The sequence below is a fragment of the Symphodus melops genome (genome assembly GCF_947650265.1).
Source record: "Symphodus melops genome assembly, chromosome: 16".
NCBI classification, from domain to species: domain Eukaryota; kingdom Metazoa; phylum Chordata; class Actinopteri; order Labriformes; family Labridae; genus Symphodus; species Symphodus melops.
The window spans coordinates 16994515-17013337 of NC_136706.1; the positions used below are offsets into that span (position 1 = coordinate 16994515).

The 18823-nt window shown below is 40.4% G+C and overlaps 1 protein-coding gene across 2 annotated transcripts in view; it reads right to left on the bottom strand.

Annotated features, from left to right (window-relative positions):
• Window positions 1-18823, bottom strand: part of LOC306836521 (protein unc-13 homolog B-like) — a 67722-nt gene that overhangs the window by 40834 nt on the left and 8065 nt on the right. For both annotated transcript variants that reach the window (XM_079363646.1, XM_079363645.1), the window contains exons 2-8: window positions 17719-17748; window positions 11091-11190; window positions 7788-7905; window positions 7264-7387; window positions 4445-4518; window positions 4089-4146; window positions 2748-2961 (exon numbers count right to left, since the gene is read on the bottom strand). In XM_079363646.1, the coding sequence (XP_079219772.1) occupies window positions 2748-2961; window positions 4089-4146; window positions 4445-4518; window positions 7264-7387; window positions 7788-7905; window positions 11091-11190; window positions 17719-17748 (718 nt within the window). The remainder of the gene's footprint in view (window positions 1-2747; window positions 2962-4088; window positions 4147-4444; window positions 4519-7263; window positions 7388-7787; window positions 7906-11090; window positions 11191-17718; window positions 17749-18823) is intronic.

Genomic DNA, 18823 nt, shown 5'->3' on the forward strand with positions numbered 1-18823 from the left:
ATCTTGTTTTGGTCCAAAATGTTTCTCTTCTCTTAGCTTTTCTGATTGTGTACTGTCATCCGCTGCTATAAACTGTTTACCTTGATTTGCACATGTTTCGTCCCACTGTGCATGGCCTTGAGTATTTGCAGACTCGGTTTCCTGTTTGCACTCTGCTGAGTTTCCATTATCACCTGCAGAAAAAAGCTTTAAAGGATTCAATTTCCCCAAGACTGAGTTTCCCGGAGTGCTTTGAGATTTTGTAATAAATTCAGGTACAAAGTCATTTTTACATGTTCGAGTTTGACTCCCCATGGGAGCTTTTGTTTCTTCATTATGACTTTGTGTCTTGGCATCATTTGATGGCTGACAGGGCACAGAGCTAAATGACTTTTCCGGAGAAGGTTCCACCGGAGATACAACAGCTACAGGGGCTGTGCTATTTGATTTAGGAATAAAGGAAAATATTTTTGTAAATCCAGATTGTGGAGGTTGGGCAGATGGTGCTTGGGGACTTTGTACAGGCTGTTTCAGGCCTCCTCCAACTTTATTAGTGAAAGAAGAAAATAGTGAGCTCATGGCATTCTTTACTGGATTAGTCTGGTCGGATGGAGTGTTTGATTGAGCATCTCCTCTTGGATCTTTTAAACTATTATGGTCCTCTCCAAAAGAATCAGTTCTGTTGCTACCTTGAGAAGATAGTCTAGATTTGCTTGATTTAGGAAGAGAGCCGTACTTGCTTATCTCCTCTTCTTTTTCAGCAAGGTATTCAGAAACCGTTTCAACAAGACACTGAAGCTCATCCATTGGGTCTACATATTCATCACTGGGTTCTTCCACAGGAGACAACATTGCCTCTGAAGCCCAACCACCAATCTTAGCTTTACCACACTTCTTCTCTCTGATACCTTGAGAATTTTCCATGTGACCATCGTATGAATATAAGTACTTGTCTTTGTAATGTCTTGCATTCTCTGGTTGAAAATCAATTGGTTTAAAGGAAAAATCATCAATATCCTCCTCAGCACCCATAGAGAAGTGCATGTCATCAGAATTCTCAAATTCAAAATCAAACCTTTCCTTCATTCTAGCATCTTGCTCTTTCTTGTACGCCACATAGTTTTCCAAAGTGCTGTTCAGCTCATTCTTAGCCCACATCCTTGTCTTGTAGAGGAGCCCATTCTTGTATGGCCTGAGGCATGAACTCAGACGCTCCTCCTCTTCCTGCATCTCTGCAACCTGTCGCATGAACAGCTCCCCTCTCTTCTCCCGGGGCAGTGCAACATTAGAAGACAAAGCTTTTTCTCTCGTCTTGTTTAACTCTGAACCTAACAACCCTCCCGGGTCCCTTATCTTTTTCTTTCTTCGCCGATCAATAGTGTCATACCCTTCAGGGTATGTGGCAGGCAGAAAACCACTATGTTGAGTCTTTTGACTGATGTGTGATGGCTCAGGGTAAGGTCTTCCCAATCGAAGGATAACATTGTCTTCTTCATCATCAAGGAAGTCACTCAGTTGAGGCTTGCACTGCCCTTTGTATTTGTTTTCCCAATCTTCAACCCCCATGCCAGAATCTACTGGTATAATTCTGACCCTTCCTTTCTGGTTTAATGATCTAATTTAGGTTAAAAAAAAAGGAGTAAAAATAGGATGGGAAAGGAAACAGAGACAGAAAAAAGAAGCAAGCAAACAAGAAAAAATGAAAACAACGAAAGCATTTTGATAAACGATGCATGTGCAAGATTAACAAATGTATGAAAGTGTTAAACTATATCTGCGTCTATGTTTGTATATTCCTCTGTGAATTTACATTTTGTAAATCCCAACAACTATCATTCTTATCTTTAGGTTAACTCTCTCTCAGCCAGCAATATTGTTTATTAGAAGTGCAAGTAAAATTGCCACCAATGTATAGAAAAGAATATTCAAATCACCAAAAGGACTCACTCCCATGATGTGTGATGGAGGGAATTTCTTAACCAAGAAAGTAGCCTTGTCTATCAGGAATTTAACCAGCACTTCAACCCCTTAAGACAAAGACAAGCGTGGACAAAGATCTTCCTAGAGCTGTATCCTATTTTTATCTGCAGCAGAATTACTAGGATCAACTCTTTAACAGTCCATACAGACACATTTCAAGCAGTCTTACCAGAAAACATGCATTTGTTTACAGTCCACGCAGGTAATTAAGAATAAAAGTTGGCAAGAGCTGAATATACTCCAGAGCTTAGGCTGAGAGTAAAGGGTAAACAACAGAGGACCTTTCTACAAGCAAAATAACATAAAAGGATACGGGAACACCAAAATGTTCACATTCTTGGTTATGTTAATGATTAAAAAACAAAAAGGAAGCATGATAATTGATATTTCTTCTGTCAGTCTCAATTTCAAATAGATGTCACTGATTACATAGAGAAAATGAAAAACTCAAAAACAAATTGGTAAGATGTGGAAATAACATTCAAGGCTTTTACCTTTGTTAATTATTGTACACCTGTTCACCATAGTGAAAACAGTTCCACTACAATACATTTAACCTTCATCGAGCTTATAAAGTTGAGATTTTGTTGACTTTTGTCAAGGCATTGTTTCAACTCTGATCATTTTTTAGACAGCAGTTATTTGCTGTGTGAAATAAAACCTTTTGTCTCTATCATACTGTAAATGTGGGGACAGTATAACAAAGTTGCAGTTCCATCTAGAGTAGTTGAGGAATGGGACCGAGCGAGTGGATACGTCTATGGATGACTCTGTGGATATTTGTCTACCTGTTTCCTCTCTGGTCCCTGTAGTCCAGGTCAAAACTGTGGACAGAGTCTGTGCAGGAGTCTGGGTGGTGCTGCTGCCTTGGACCCATGGGATACTGGTGCAGTGACGAGTTGGGCTGAGCAGTTGTGTGGTAACGTGGGGGCAGACTGTTACTTGTCTCGCTACGGTAGTCGCTATCCCGGTCATCTACAGCACTGTCCTGGTCATCCAGAGCTGCAACAGGCAAATCGCTGAGTTTATTATCTTCATCTGTAAATCTTTAAGTGAAACAGCAAGCTTTACATGTGTTTGCTCATCATTGACCCAAAGTAGAGGATGCACCCTTGGTAGAGTTTTAACTATCTGGACCAAATTGCAAAGAGAAGCCAGGAGATTCAAGTTTGGGTGGGGAACAAGGCGAAACCACGGTATCATTACTGCATTAATAGACAGCATTCACAGATACAGTATATCGTTTTTCTTTGTTTAGCCACTCCAAAACAAAATAGTATAAAATAATTAAGTACAGTTGATTTTTACTTAACACTCTTTTAAAATTGGAACATTTGTGGCAAAAACTATAGTTTAGCAACGTTCAAACATGAATAAACTTGAATGATGCAAAAGCTGTCAATAACTCATCCAGGACAATTTACCTAGATTTGTGCTTAAGCAGTTTTTATAGATGGGTCATGAAAATACTGCCATCAGCACAGGGCAACGTAAATAGGGGAACAGCAAGAATAGGAAGAAGGCAGAAAGATTGAATGGGATTAAGGAAAAGATCAGGGGAAATCATGTGTTAGAGTGACATGAGAATACACTGCATGGTAACCTTGATGGTTTAATCATTTTATCGGAGAATATGGGGCATAAGTACATGCAAGGGGAGCATAGGATTGGTCAGAGGGAGAATTTGATCAAAGTGGGTGTTACATACTCAGTGGGTCAGCCCATCCGAAATAGTTGCCTGGTAAAAGTGCAGATGTTACAAGTGAGAGGTAGAGTCAGAGGATGTAGGGGTTGTGAAAACAAAAAAAAAAGTGCCTCTATGTTAAAATAGTAGGTGGATGTGTTGTGATTGGAGTTTTCAGAGTGGAAAAAGAAACTTACAAACTGTCACAACAGTAAGAAGGATTCAATTGGGTTCATACTGTCAATAAATGAGAGCGTCTGGGTTTAAACGATATAATCTTCATTTTCAACTCTGATGAAGAGGATTAGACTGTTACTACGGTTGGCAATACAAACGGGTGAAGGAAATGAGAGGAAATAACAATAATAGTAAAGCCTTAGAGCTACAGTGGTGGAGAATTGCCTCCATCTAGAGGAAGAGAGTTGTATGTTCAAGCACAACTCACAGCACTGGGAGGTTGCAAATGGCAGTGGGCGACTCTGAACATCATCTTGCAGAGGGTACTACAATGAAAAGAGGGAGAGAAAGAAATTAGGCATCCAGAAAGATGTTGAATTTATTTGTACAATAACGATTACAAACAAATATATGGATATGTTATTTCAAAAGGAAGTGGACACAGGGACACACAAATACTGTATGTTTTTTTTTTTGTTTTTTTTTAAATCAAACAAGGACAGCAACAAATATCATCTTAAGCTTTTGTAACCGTTAAACAAAACATAAACCAGCAGTATGCAGTATGTTTATGATGACGTCATACAGTCCAAGCGGGACAAATCTCACTGCTTTGGCCTTCACCTGATCATGGATGTCCATGGTATTGATGCGATCCAGCTTGCCAGTCCAGTACTGCGCCTCATCATCTGGGATGTCTGTTACCCACAAACATACAACCTGTGTTAGAAGTAGAGCTGCTCCCTCGTGGCAAAAAAATCCCAACTATGATTCTTTTGATTAATATTGAGATTACGATTCTGAAACATGATTACTCATTGACTTTAGAACATCTGCATCACACGCACTTGTTGAGCATACTCTTGTGGTCAAAATATAACAACAAACACTTTGAAAAATTCACAACACATGACAAAACCTGTGATCAAAACAAATCGAATATTGCATCACAATGATAAATCTAAATTTTCTTGTTTTTCATGATTGTGGGAAGCCAAAGACATTGAAATCTGCTTAATGGTCCGGCACTAAGGATAAGGCAATATACTGCATCCTGTGTTCAAACCTGCATCTGTATTCAAACATCTGGAATCAAGATGGCTTCATTATACTTTAACGCCTGTTTAATTTCTCATGAGCTTCTTACAAAAATAAATAGTTAGACAAGGCCTCAAACTGGTTTAAGGACCAGACATATCCTTCTTTTCTTTTTATGAAAAAGTAAAGGATATAAAAACAGAAAGATGTGAGGGTTGAGATTTAAAAGAAACAATCCCATCAAATATATTTGAGAAAAAACAAGTGGCAAATTTAAAAATCAAGGACAGACTTACTATATAACCCAGGACTAGATTTATGTTTTTGTATTTGATCAAACTAAAGCATTCAACATAATGCAAACATACAAACCATATTCATAAAACGGCAGAAGAACTAAAAGCAATCCCCTCAACACCACAGTCGTGTAATTAGCTGATATCACTTATTCAGTATATTTCAACGTTTTAAAACTGCGTTTCCAGAGATGCTGGTGGCGCAGTGATTAGTGCGTAAGCCCCATGTATTGAGTCGATATTCTGACCTGTGGCTCTTTTCCCGCATGTCATTCCTAACTCTCTCCCTGACTTCTGATTCAATCCACTGTCCCATCTCTCCAATAAACTCACACAAAAAAAAGAGTTTCCTGTGCAAACAGCCAGAGGATGTGGAGACTTGTACAGCATACAGCGTTCTCAAAATAAAACTTAATAAAGCTGTTATGAGGTACTCTCATCCATGCCCACTGCTATGATTTGCACCGCTCTGTCGACTGATGCACATTAAAGGCCACGCGCACAAAGGCCAGGGCTTCAAAGACAAACCGACTGAGCTGTAATGAATGGCTCTGGTGGCACAGGCAGTCCTGATGGCCTCCTGCAATCTTGAAAGGTTTCCTCTTTAAACAGGCAAAGAGGATCTCTCCCACTCACTGGGCAGACACCCTACTTTAACTTTGATGGCCTTTAACCACAAGCCCGTCACTGGTGCTGGTGATCACTTCCAATCATGACATCTGGAATCATCCTTTTATTGTTATTCAAGCCATTTGTATGGTCTGCTATTCAATTGATTTGGTGTAACTGCATTGGCTGTGGCCACTGTTAATGAATACATGAAAGCTATTTCCACCCATACAGTAATGATTTATTACCAGTAAACCAAATCAATACATCTATTGTGATGCTCAATGCTTTTATCAGAATTGTCCAAATGCAGGCAGCTGTTTAAAGTAAAAGACCTTAGATAATTCCGCTGTACACTGTCCACCCAGGCAGCAGAGATACAAAGTGAGCAAAAGCTGGTCAATCAAGTTTATTACATAACAACTTAGGAGACCAACAACTTAAAAAAAGGAGAAACACTGACAGAAACACAATGCCTTGTATGCATCTAATGACTACATTCAAACCCTTTCTTCCTTAATTCAGTGAATATCAGTCTCCTGTTATATTCCATGTTGACTCAGCATTTTATTTTGTATTAAATAGAGGCCGAGAAGAGAATCAGCCAGAGGTCACTCTTGTTTCTCCAAGGCTGATATATTCAGGTGGGAAAGAAAAACAACTTTTTATGTAAAAATCAAGATTCTTATCTGCTGAGATTTTAGAAGGCTCGCAGCTCTTTAACTCAGTCGAATGCCGAATGGAGCACCTAGAAATTCAGCCAGTCTCACAGATGAATAGAGTAGATCCTGAAGTATGTACTCATAGACTTTGAATCATGAATCCACATTCATTTTGAATCCAAAATAGATTCTCCATGGAATCATGACCCCCAAGAGTCCGAATTGAATCGTGAGACACCCAAATATTCCCAGCCCCATTTATTCAGTATCTCGAACCCTAACTTTTAACATCATCAGCGAAACCTCTCACCAGATTAAATTAGACATCTTTCCTGCTCTATTGTGTCGCTTCAAGCTGTTGAATATAGGGTTCTTCTTCACACGATGCAGGTGCATAAGTTATATCATTTATGATTCAATTCCAGTCAAAGGAAACAAACGTGACCCCATTCTCTTCTCATGTTAAATCCTCCTATTTTTGATTTGAGTTGACTTGTCAGATCAATGTAAACTATCCTTGCATAAGATGAAATGCTGCAGGGAAAATAGTTTGTCAGAAAACTGCCTGGTGACATTTCAACTGAATCCATGGGTGGCCTTTGTCTGAGTCAGTAGATCAATGTTTGGCCCGAGGTAACCAGAATTATTAATGTGGTCTGTGTGTCGCTAATGCACCCAGTGTAGCCCGAGCAGGTACATGAGCACGTGAACTTACGTAAGCATGTGAACTTTTAGAAAGCACCGATTACTCATCGGTATGTCGCAGTCTACTGAAGGTTAAGCATGCAAAAGAAAAATAAAGCAACAGACGGAGTGACTGGCAACTCGGATGACTCACCAAAAGGTAGCTCAAAGCGAGTATCCAGCAGGACCCGGTGAGGTGTTGGGTTTTTTGTGCCATATATCTCATCGGCCTTCATCAGGACCTCTGAATCCAGGAAGATCCAGTCGCCTGAGCCCTCCTACAACAAGACACATTTATTAATATTTACCCTTCTCAGGTCTATTCTTAATCGCTCCGTGGCAATTTCCTGAAGCAGTTCATCAAGATTTATTGTTCATATCAATGTGCCTGTGAACATTGCTGTTTTGTGCATTGCATTGCTGTTTTGAATAAATCCACTGTACTGCACTGTCAACCAAGGCAGCAGAGATACAAAGTGAGCAAAAGCTGGTAAAGCAAGTTTATTGCAAAGCCGGGATTATTTTCCTCAAAAAAAAAAAAAAAAATCTATTTATGTCAAGCATTCAAAAGTAACCCATTTTCAGAAACAATTTTTTTTCATAGAATGTTTTAAAAATGACATTTATTCGTTTCCACACTATACACATACACATGTATGACTCTGTGCATATTCTAACCTCCTCCGAGTGCTGGACGCTCTTAAGAGGGATCCACGCTGTCCCCACCATGGTGTCCCAGATGAGGCCTTTATTCCACACCTCAACAATGAGCCCGAGATCCAGCCGGTTGATCTCACTGAGGAGAAAAGGTGGTATTAAGGTATCACGGTGTCACATTTTGTTGGGGGAGGGGAAGCTTGATAAAAAAAAACGTGTGCGTCAGTTGGAATCAAAGAGACATACGCTGTCTGTGTGGTGCCAAAATGCCATTTAATTCAACCTCAATGCACCATAAAATGTCGACATAAGTACTGCCAGGCTCTTCCACTAGCCACTGCCTGTTGTTGTTGCGTATTAGGGTGTTATAGGTCTTGTTTTGTCACTCAGAATGCAATTCAAAGAGCTCAAAAAAAGCTTGATGACAGCAACAAAACGGCATATCAAATTTGAAAGGGGCCCTGTGACAAGGGCTCCAGGGTATTTGCATATTCTCCTCCGCAGCAGTTATAGCTAGGGACAGGCTAAACAAAGCGAGGATGAGAGAAAAGATAATCAAAGAGAACACCTAATTGAGACACGCTCGAGTGTCCAGGTGCGGAGATGTAAGCCCTCGGAATTATTTAGTCATTCAAAATGGCACTGAGTACATGAATGCAGCAAGGCAGTGAAATCAGACTGGGCCTCATTTCTCTCCAGATATCTGATGTTTGGACTCATATTTAATTCATGTCATCCAAAGATGTCTATTTTTATGTAACCATTGTGGACCATAATGTGCATTTTTGGATGAAAACCTCATAAAGAAAGACTATAAATCCCTCTATGTTCTTTATCTGTTACTTGCAAATGCTCCCTTGTTAGTTATTCCACTATGATGTGCCGAGTTTATCTCAAACCACTTTACAATTAAAGTTCCCATAGAATGGCGAACAGAGCACTATTTCAGTCACTATAATGTTTTATTCAATGAAGCAAGCTTGGTAAGGGATTTATTACGGATATGAACTGGCTTTTACAGCAGCAGATGAATGTAAGAACAATAACAACAGGTATGAGTATGACAGTGGTGAACAACAGCTGCTGGCTGTCATCACTGGGGAGGGACTTACAAATAATAGGAAGCCTCTCATTGGACGCATACTACGCATATAATGAACATGTAAAAACAGTTGGCTCATATACTTGTGCTGTCATGAATATACCCAGAGAGACCACCAAAGTAGTCTATGTAGGGGGATTCACTTTCACGGATCATCAAATTATTGGAGTATACTTATCAAGTCATGAGTTTAAATAGAGAACAATCTCATCCCTGTTTTATATATAAGACTTTAACACTTGACGCACACTTTCAGACACAATCTTGCATTTCTTATAAGAAACATACACCTTGGTTTCTGACTTTCGATTACATAACCTTATGTCTGACCGGTGTAAATGAAGCTGCAAGCTCCTGCCAGAGAGATTTGGTTGATATAACAGAGAAAGGACAGAGAGGAAACACTGTATGTTCTGAGAAATCAAAAATCACCAACCAGCAATACTCAATTTTCAACCCATTATATCTTGTTTGTTTATTTACTTAATGGTAAATGGACTTGTGTGGAACCATTCTGACTGCTACTTTACAATCAACCTTAGAGTGAGAGAGAATGGTATTGACCTTCATGGCAAGAAATAGGATACATGTTCAGCTAAAATGTCAAGCTTTTCCTACTTCAATGACTTTAAAAACCTTTTTTTTTTTAAATATCAAGCAGATTGATTTGCAAGCAACCTGCCATGGTTCACTATTTGGACATTCTATTTTAAGACCAACTCCTCTTAAAACGTTTTTTTTTTTTTTGGTTGTTGTTTTGTAACAGGTGGTATTGGCAGCACAGATGAATAATTATGGAGAATTTGACCTGGTCAACGCATCATTAATGGACAGACAGAGAATGAAGGTCTGGAAAAACAAACAGTGTTGCAATGAAGGGAGTTAACAAAAGACAAACAATGACACACGTGAAACAACACAATCGCTCACCGGTCACCATAGATACCTTTCCAGGGAGAGTAAAATGAGGCATTCAACCAATAAATTAAAAGGAGGAAATGAAAAGCAGCTACTTATTGCTGTAAGGTAGTTTTCCTGGAAAAAGGTTGCTCAGCCGGTTTTTAAAATTAGAACAACAGATCGAGGCAGAGATAGTGATGTGGTGTCAGTGTAGGACAGAAAAGTTGAAAGTTGTACCGTTCAGTGGTAGATGATGAGTGAATGGCAAGAGTTGTGCTTTAACAAAAGGACCACAAACTACAAAAGTAAAACCTGAACTACACATTAAAAGACTTTAAAATGACCTCACAAATAAACCATAATCATCATAGATAACACTTTTGTTCCAATCGTGGGTGGAAACCAACGATATGACGAAAACAGCCCAACACCTACCAGATCACCCACCAACATCCAGAGTGCTGAAATTTAAAGTTGTTCATTCTATGAAGTCTATCACAGTCAAATGTGACTCTACAAACATGGCAGATGACAGTTACAGGAATACTTTTTTTTCTTCTGAAAATGAACTAATACATCAGTAAAAATATGAATAAAGACAAGAAGACCTCATGAACATGAGCTGAACATGTTCCAGTGTCAGCTAGAGGTGAGACGAATAGGATTGGCTGCACTCATTTTTGCTTCCTTCTTCAGTCAGCTTGCTTTCCAATTGGCCACCATTCCGTTCAAGTGACGAGCCACAGAGTGCTTCACCGTTCACACAACGGGAGATTTAGGATTGTGAATCAGGGCGGCCCTCGTGTCTTTCGACGCAGATTGGATCTTTCTTACCACACTGCTGGAAATTCTGGCAGGATAATCTTCACAGCCATCAACACATTGTGACTTTGCATAACACTGTCCCACGCCTAGCTGACAGTAACTTTGAATGAAACGGAAGTGCAACGTGCCCGCATGACTGTCGGAGAAGTCATAAAAAACAACTTCAGAACCAGTGATACGAACAGCCTGTTACAACACTCTGGGTTCTGTTTGACTGAATAAAACCTGAATAAGAGCTTACATCCTGTGTGAATAAAGATTTCTAATGCAACCTTAGACTACCCAGGACACTGTCACTATCACTTTTCTTGTTTACAGTTTGCCTGTTGGACACAATTTGCATGGTGACATATGGTGTATCCTGCCAGGTTCATGTTGAAGGGGCTTCGTCGAATATTAACTTTTGTCAAACATTTGTCCTGATTGGTGGTTAAGCGATTCAAACTTAATGAGGTCCATAAAACTGGAAGCGTCAGTGTTTGTGTTTAATAACTTACAACATAAAGTCCTGCTCCCAGCAGGGCTGGTCCCCCCGCACAGTGATGGTGGTGCTTTTGACATTTTGCACCTTCAGCGTCACATAGCTGTTGAACTTGTCTGAAACAAAGAGGAAAAAACAAACAGAGTTAATTTAAGTGAGGTAGCATTTGGTAGCATACTGTAAAGGAGGAGAACAAGTACGGTATCTCGACATAAACATTTTCAGCTTGTTAGAGTCGTTTTTTTCCAATGATGAATGATTCTTCACACACACACACACACACACACACACACACACACACACACACACACACACACACACACACACACACACACACACACACACACACACACACACACACACACACACACACACACACACACACACACACACACACACACACACACACACACACACACACACACACACACACACACACACACACACACACACACACACACACACACACACACACACACACACACACACACACACACACACACACACAATGTCGAGCCAGGCAAGGCCAGGCCATCAAACTGACCCTGATAATCTCCACAGAGAGGAGGCAGGAAGGATCCGACTGACTGTTTGCCTCTTGTGCACTGTGAGTTACAGATTCTCCTGAAGAGATTCTGGATGAATGCTCTCTAGACTTAAAGCCTGGAACAGAAAGGCAGGTTTGCTTGAGGATGTTATGAACTGGGAGTAACTGGTGACCTGCTTTTAAACAAAAGGTCTGTGTCAGACCTGATACCATCATGGCTGCAAAAGGCAAATCAGTGAGGTCACTCAGGTGAGGGCAACCTTTGAAAACGGTTGTACATGCACAGCCGTAAGAATGAAGCACATCATTTGTAGTGAATGATCTTTGTGAACTCTGCTTGTTCAAACTGGCAGTGAATATCTGTCAGCGTGTGTAGACGACTTTCACACCCAGTGATCCCCGTCAGCCGACTCTCAGTCGGTAATGTCAGACACTGAAGCCACAACAAGCGTCTGCAGCAGCTGTCAGTGCTGGATGGGGCGAGGGGTGAGTGGGGTTGAAGGGGATTAAACATCCCGTGACACAACCACCACTTTTCATTTCCAGCAGTAGGTTGAGGGAGCGTTGACACGTGCCGCCTGATGTGCTCTGGTTCACTCTGGTGGTTACTAAAACTGCGTCACTGGTGGTCCTCACTGCAGGTCTCATTTTCTAGCCGGCTAGATATGACCACCTGCCTGGAAACACGAGGAGCTGCAGGAACATCTTCTGCTGGTTGGTAATGTGTCTTTGTGTTGAGTTGGCCAAAAAGGAGCCACACTGTGTTTTTGAATGCTAAATGTATCACATCTTTGTTAAAAAGACGCCTATATAACACCATCAATATCCTCCTATAAATAACAAATATGTCACCCTCTATGTTCTATGAAGACTTCTAAATTTTTACAAGGTATACAGTATTTAATTAAATGCTGACTTGGGAGTAGAGCGCAATAAAGACCAGCTTAACAAAATAAAAATGATTTCAGTTTTCTAAAAGATCTTCATTTATCACTTACTGTATGTGAGCACTGCACAACATACTGACCCATGAGCTTCCAAAAGAAATCACCCAATAAAATCAAAAGTCCTGAAACTTCTGTTTTGTTTTGTTTTGTTTTAATAATGAGCTGATTAGCTGGGGGAGTGAAAAATGACAAGCCATCATCATAAAGGGCTTTTGTTATCCAACAGGAGTCATAAAATATAGGGCCCGAGCGATACAGGGTTTTGGGGGCCAACATCAATATTGCAAAAAGAAAAAAAGAAAAAACCTGATGCTGATATCAGGCCGATTTCTTTCTAAGATCAATCATCAATCTGTAGAGGAAAATTAGATGAAGATATACATCCATACTCACTCTGGAGAGTGATAATGCTAGTTGTAATACATAAAGCACACAAGAGAAATGCTAGAGTAATGCAATAATACTCATTCAAAGAGCTAAATGAATAAATGCCGTAACATCGGCACATATCTGTGATATAATCAGCCGATATCAATAGACACTTGATATGCTAATATCGGCTAATGTTATCAGCAGGCTAATGTTATCGGCAGGCTAATGCTATCGGTTGGGTTAGATTTATATGAAGGTTCATTTTCAGGGTAAAAGTTACAGAATGGCAATTCTATTATTGTTCTTTGAAACAATTGTGTCATACTTTCTGTTTCCCCCCTCCCCTCCCCCCGGGACCAACACACACCGTCTAAACACAGATGTTCACACACACACACACACACACACACACACACACACACACACACACACACACACACACACACACACACACACACACACACACACACACACACACACACACACACACACACACACACACACACACACACACACACACACACACACACACACACACACACACACACACACACACACACACACACACACACACACACAAAATCCCCCTTTTGCTCTTTGGGAAATAAAAGCAAGGCATCAGCTGCTCGTTTACAGACCAATCACCTGACCACCCTAAACAAAGATTTCCCTGGTTACCCCAGCAACATATTAAAACATTTACTCTGCCGGAGGCTTCGACACAGCAGCCAGATAAGTCCATGTAACTCTTGACACAATGGGACAATAAAGCGTTTACACAGGTGGATTCTTAAAACATTTCCCTGACACACTGCGTACATACAGATTAAATTAGGCCCCGAAAGCACAAAGGTGTATTGAAAGCACCAGAGGACACCCTAATGAGACACTGACTAAGTGCATTGTCTATCCTGCAAGCAGCCTGAGTGACAGGACACAGAGCTAATCAGTGAAACGAGGGGACAGTAGCAACAAAACAGGCATTACTACAAATGTAGCCTGGGGGATACTCAAGCCTTTCCCTAATTAGATAGCCCGTGCCTTGTGCCACATTTGGGCCTACTCCCATGAATAGAAGAGCTGAGTTAAGGGAAGAGGATGTATGGATTAGATAAGAGCCACTTAGTGGCTATGGGCCCTTTACAGCAGGTGCCGTCCACTGATACTATCTGCACTGTTGAGAAGGAAGCAGCAGAAAGAGCTCGGAAAAACACTAAGTATACCTGTCTATATAAGCCCATACCAATACAGGCCAATAGAGTTATTTCCCCTAACAAACATCGAGATAAAATGAAGACAGAACAGGAACACAAGATTTGGAAAGTCCTTTTTGAGAGTAACACTTAGAACAGTAGATTAGTACATTATTTACGTTCACAGGTAGAGAATCAAGCATAACAATATCTCTTAGTTGTTATACTGGTAAATTAATTTCAGGGTCAATATAAAAGAGATGTTACAGAGCACTGAGAAGTCATTTTTTGTGTAGTAACGAGGGCTGTCACTCTTGTAAATGTGAACATCCATTGGAACCTATAAGGGGAAATACTCACATTTAAAGTGTGTTGAGTTTGACTTTAAAATATACAGTCAATCAGCACATCACGCTGTCTGAAGTAGTTTGAGTTTGTGAGTAATTTGGGTTATTGCATGAACTCTTGACCTCAGTAAACTGAGGCAGTAATGTTGCATAAGTAACGGACGTGCACCACTGGGTGATGTAAAGTCCCATGGGTGCACTACAGGCCCACAAATCTACAAGCTGGCTCACAAACATTTGTGTACCAGGAACCTCTGTGCACCTCTGAGTGTGTGTTCCTCGTGAATAAGAAGAGCGCTGCACTCGATCCCGAGTCAAGCTGATAGACTTGTGTTTCAGGCGAATGAGAAATAGAATAAGTCAGCCCTTTCATAATGTCAACAGGCTTTGGGTTTAATGCTCAAGGGGTTCACATGTGTTCCAACATCACTGTGTCAGGTCAGAAGGTGTTTTATTTCAAAGGTTCGAGCAGTAGCTTTTAATGTATGCATATTTAAATGAATGAATGAATGAATGAAAAGAAGCAGCTGTGTTTCATTTGACTGAATATGACTTCCTGCCCCTGAGAGCAAGATGACACATCAATGTTTTCCAGCCAGGAAATCAGGAAAGTGTTAAATAACATTAATAAACAGCTGAAAAGAAATTGTTGTGATTATCTGGCCATTTGATATGATGGGAACTAAAAATTCTACAATGGAAGCTAACTGTCTAGCAATGTAGCCACTGTACTTATCCCAAAACCACCATCCCTGGCTCTGAATTGTCTTTATTTCTTGTTTCACGAGCATTAGTAGTGATTTAATTTATAGTAGTTATGGCATTATTTTAAGGAGATACTGAATTATTATGCAACAGAAAAAGAAAAAAAAAAAAAGGGAAAAAGGTAGCCATGCCAATTTCGGTGTTGGCTAACGTGAGATCGCACATCAACCTTTACCTGGACCTTCCTCTATCTGAGGAAAACTGTCCCACACAACTTGAAATCCATGCATGTCTTTGTGGACACCTCTTGCCAGCTCTCTTCATTACGCACACACACACACTGTGCAAACACACACAGTGACATAAAGCAAACACAAAAAGTGGAATAGTGAAAGCACAACAGTGTGGCGGTGGTTGTAAAGAGAATGGATCAGTCGAGGTGAACTGTGGGACAGCGCAGGCTCCTCGTCCTGTCAATGTTTCCTGACAGGACTTGCCACCCACTCACCCCTGAGTCCTCAGTCAAGTGTCTTCATCCATTATTGACTCATGAGGACTTTTTCAATAAATTAGTCAGGAAATGCACACAGTTGGAAGGCTGACATTTCAAATTTAGACCACGCATCAATATTTCATGCAGCAGAAGACGTCAACGTATTTGAGGGCTTTTCTGCCATGTGTGGGACAACCACAGAAGAGCTTTCAAGAGTACAGAAGACTCTAATAAGAACATAATGGGAACGATGAACAGAGCCTTTATCAAGCAACCAGTGAAAATGGAAACAGCTAACCAGGGGCTGATCTGTAGCTACACATGAAATATTTTCCAGAAACAATTTAACACCAAGATAGATGGTTTCCATGTAAGACGTCAAAAGTACCCATCTAAAGGTGTGGTGACAGCACAGCACAAACACACTCCAGACCAGCCTTATGTCAACTCCTCTAATAAATCACACACCCCATGACCCGAGCTTATCATTACATTCACTTATTTCCTTATACCTGAATCAACAACCGTTTTCTTTCCAAAATCCCCACAAGAGCAGTAAGCAGGGCGAGGAAAGGGCCAAACAAATATGCAGCAATCTGAGCTCGACAATCATTGCCAGACTTGATCGGGTCGAGGAAAGAATTCGAAGAGAGCAAATGTTAAGATTGTGTCCGACGTGTCTTCCCATTTGTTCGGAACGTTTTCGAGGCACTTTAGCTAACTTTAAGTTGCCTTCAGGAGTTTTGCACTATATAGGTGCATCTTTGAAAAAGGTGCATGTTGTTCTTGCTGACGTTTCCTTTAAGGAACTCAATTAGCAAGTAGACTCTTTAAGGTATGTAATGCTAAAAGTAAAGCACAAACAGAGTCAGAATGAGGGACAAATACTGTCTTCTTTTATTGATTTTCAGTGTCAGAGGGTTGTAAGGAAGCATAGGTTGAGGTTAACTACAGACTTCCCCAAGCTTAAGTCTTTTTAGGCTTTTTCACCTGAACACCTCCCTCTCATTGACCACACACACATGGATGCACATTTTAATAACAACCTACAACTTCCAACATAACGTGTTTTTAAAAAAAAAAATCTCATTCAGTGCAAAATAAATCCTTCCCTGCGCCTCCAGCAGAAGTGAAAATGAATAAATAAAGAGTATGTTTACATTTTGCCTCAGGGAGACGACAAGCTTCAAGTGAATGATCCCTGATGTTTGCTCTGGGGCAGGTGTGACGAGATGTGCTGAGGGAGAGGGCACACACAGACACAGAGGACCAGCACCTATCTAAAACCCATATCTCAGAACAACAGATTACATATGACACCATGCAGACACATTACAAAAAAAAGAAAGAGGGAAGGAAGGGGATAACAACTGAACTAATGTAAAGACATGTAGGATAATAACTTAAGCAATTATCCTCAGTGTACACTGGGTCATTCGGAGAGTAAGAGTCACCTGATCTAAAGCCGAGCTAACTTTCTCCCCATGCTGCCTGCTCCTGTTAAAAATGTCACATGGCTTAAAAAAAAGGCGTGAGGCTAAACACTAGAGGGATTTGCATAGGTGGAGAGCGAGGGGATTTGGACTAATCAGCCAATGATCTAAGCTCACCTGTGTAGGGTCTGGGTTAGAAGGACACAGGATTACATAATGCAAAGTCCACCTACATTTTTCAGTGACATGCCTGAAATTTTCACTGATTAAACTACATGAGAAGATGAGTGCGTGTTGAGTGTTTTCAAACACACGTCCATTAGCTATTCTGCTTATCCTAGAGGGCCGCTGGAGACTGGAGCCAATACCAGCTGGCACTGAACAAGAGCTGGCAGTGTAAGTGAGGTGCACCCGGGACAGGTCGTCAAGATTTGAGATTTGCCGATTGACGTAAACCTGCTTGGACGGTGAGAGGAGTCGGAAAACAGGAAGGACTAGTAAGTCCAAGTCTGGACTAGTAACAGTGTCGATGAGACACATTTGATGATATGAACCAAATTAAAAAAAAAAAAAAAGAAAAAACTCAAAAAGTAAAGGTGGTACTCACCCGGTGGTCCTTGGAGCTTGGCTTTTTTCACTGCAAAGCAGAGCAAAAAAATAATCATTAGAATCATTGAATTTGTGTTCGCTCATTTGGTATCAGCTGAAAATGAATTGAGTGTCACAGCTCAGCAGCACTGTAAAGGTGGATGAACAACTGAAATGTAGAGTTCACTGGTGGTAAGAGAAACAAAGCAGTAAGTAAAAATAGGGCTGTAACGATTCGATTCAGAATCGTTTTTCAATTCGAAATGATTCTGGATTCATTGATCAATGGATTCAGTCTATTTTTGAATTAGTGCATCCTTGGGATCTACTCAAGGCCCCTGTAAGACTGGCTGAATTTCTTGCTGCCCTATTCGGCATTGTACTGATTTAAAGAGCAGGGAGTGACTTAATAGCCCCCCGCCCTCCAAAAAATAAAAATCTGAAGACTAAAAATCTATTTTTTTAGAAATTATGAGTCAATTTTAAATCTCAGAAGAGCAGACTCGATTTTTACAGAAATCCTTTTTTTATCACCTCTAAGTCCAAACATATTACAGCGTGAGTCATGGAAAGGTAATGCTATTGAAGCCTAAATAATTCATTTGTATGCAGACAAAAGAGCCGGGAGTTGAGGACTCGTGACAGCTGAATCACACAAACACATCCACAGGCTCACGATGCTGTTGTCTACAAGAGCAGCGACACGTCACGTGAGGCTTGATTAAAAACATGAGCTCTTTGTTTTCCGGGCAGCTCTTGAACAAACTGTTATTGCAAAAACCAAAAAAGATTAAAAAAAATCTAATGTTTTTGTTGAATGTGTCACATCAGTGTGTGTGAGGTTATGTGATCATGAACAAAAGAAAAGTCCCTTTTGATACAAGTTGCTTCATTTCCATTTCCTCCATTACTTCTTTTCAAACTAACCATGACTGAAGACCTGATCGTTATCTAATCTCTTCTTATATAAAACCAATGGAAAAAAAAAAAAAAAACCTGTGGAGTAATAATCCTTCCCTCTGCCTGAGCTTAGGAGGAATATATATGACAATTTATGTTCTGACATCATTATATTTGTCAGGTTTCTTTGTTTGTTGATTTATTTCAGTATTACATCATCCTCA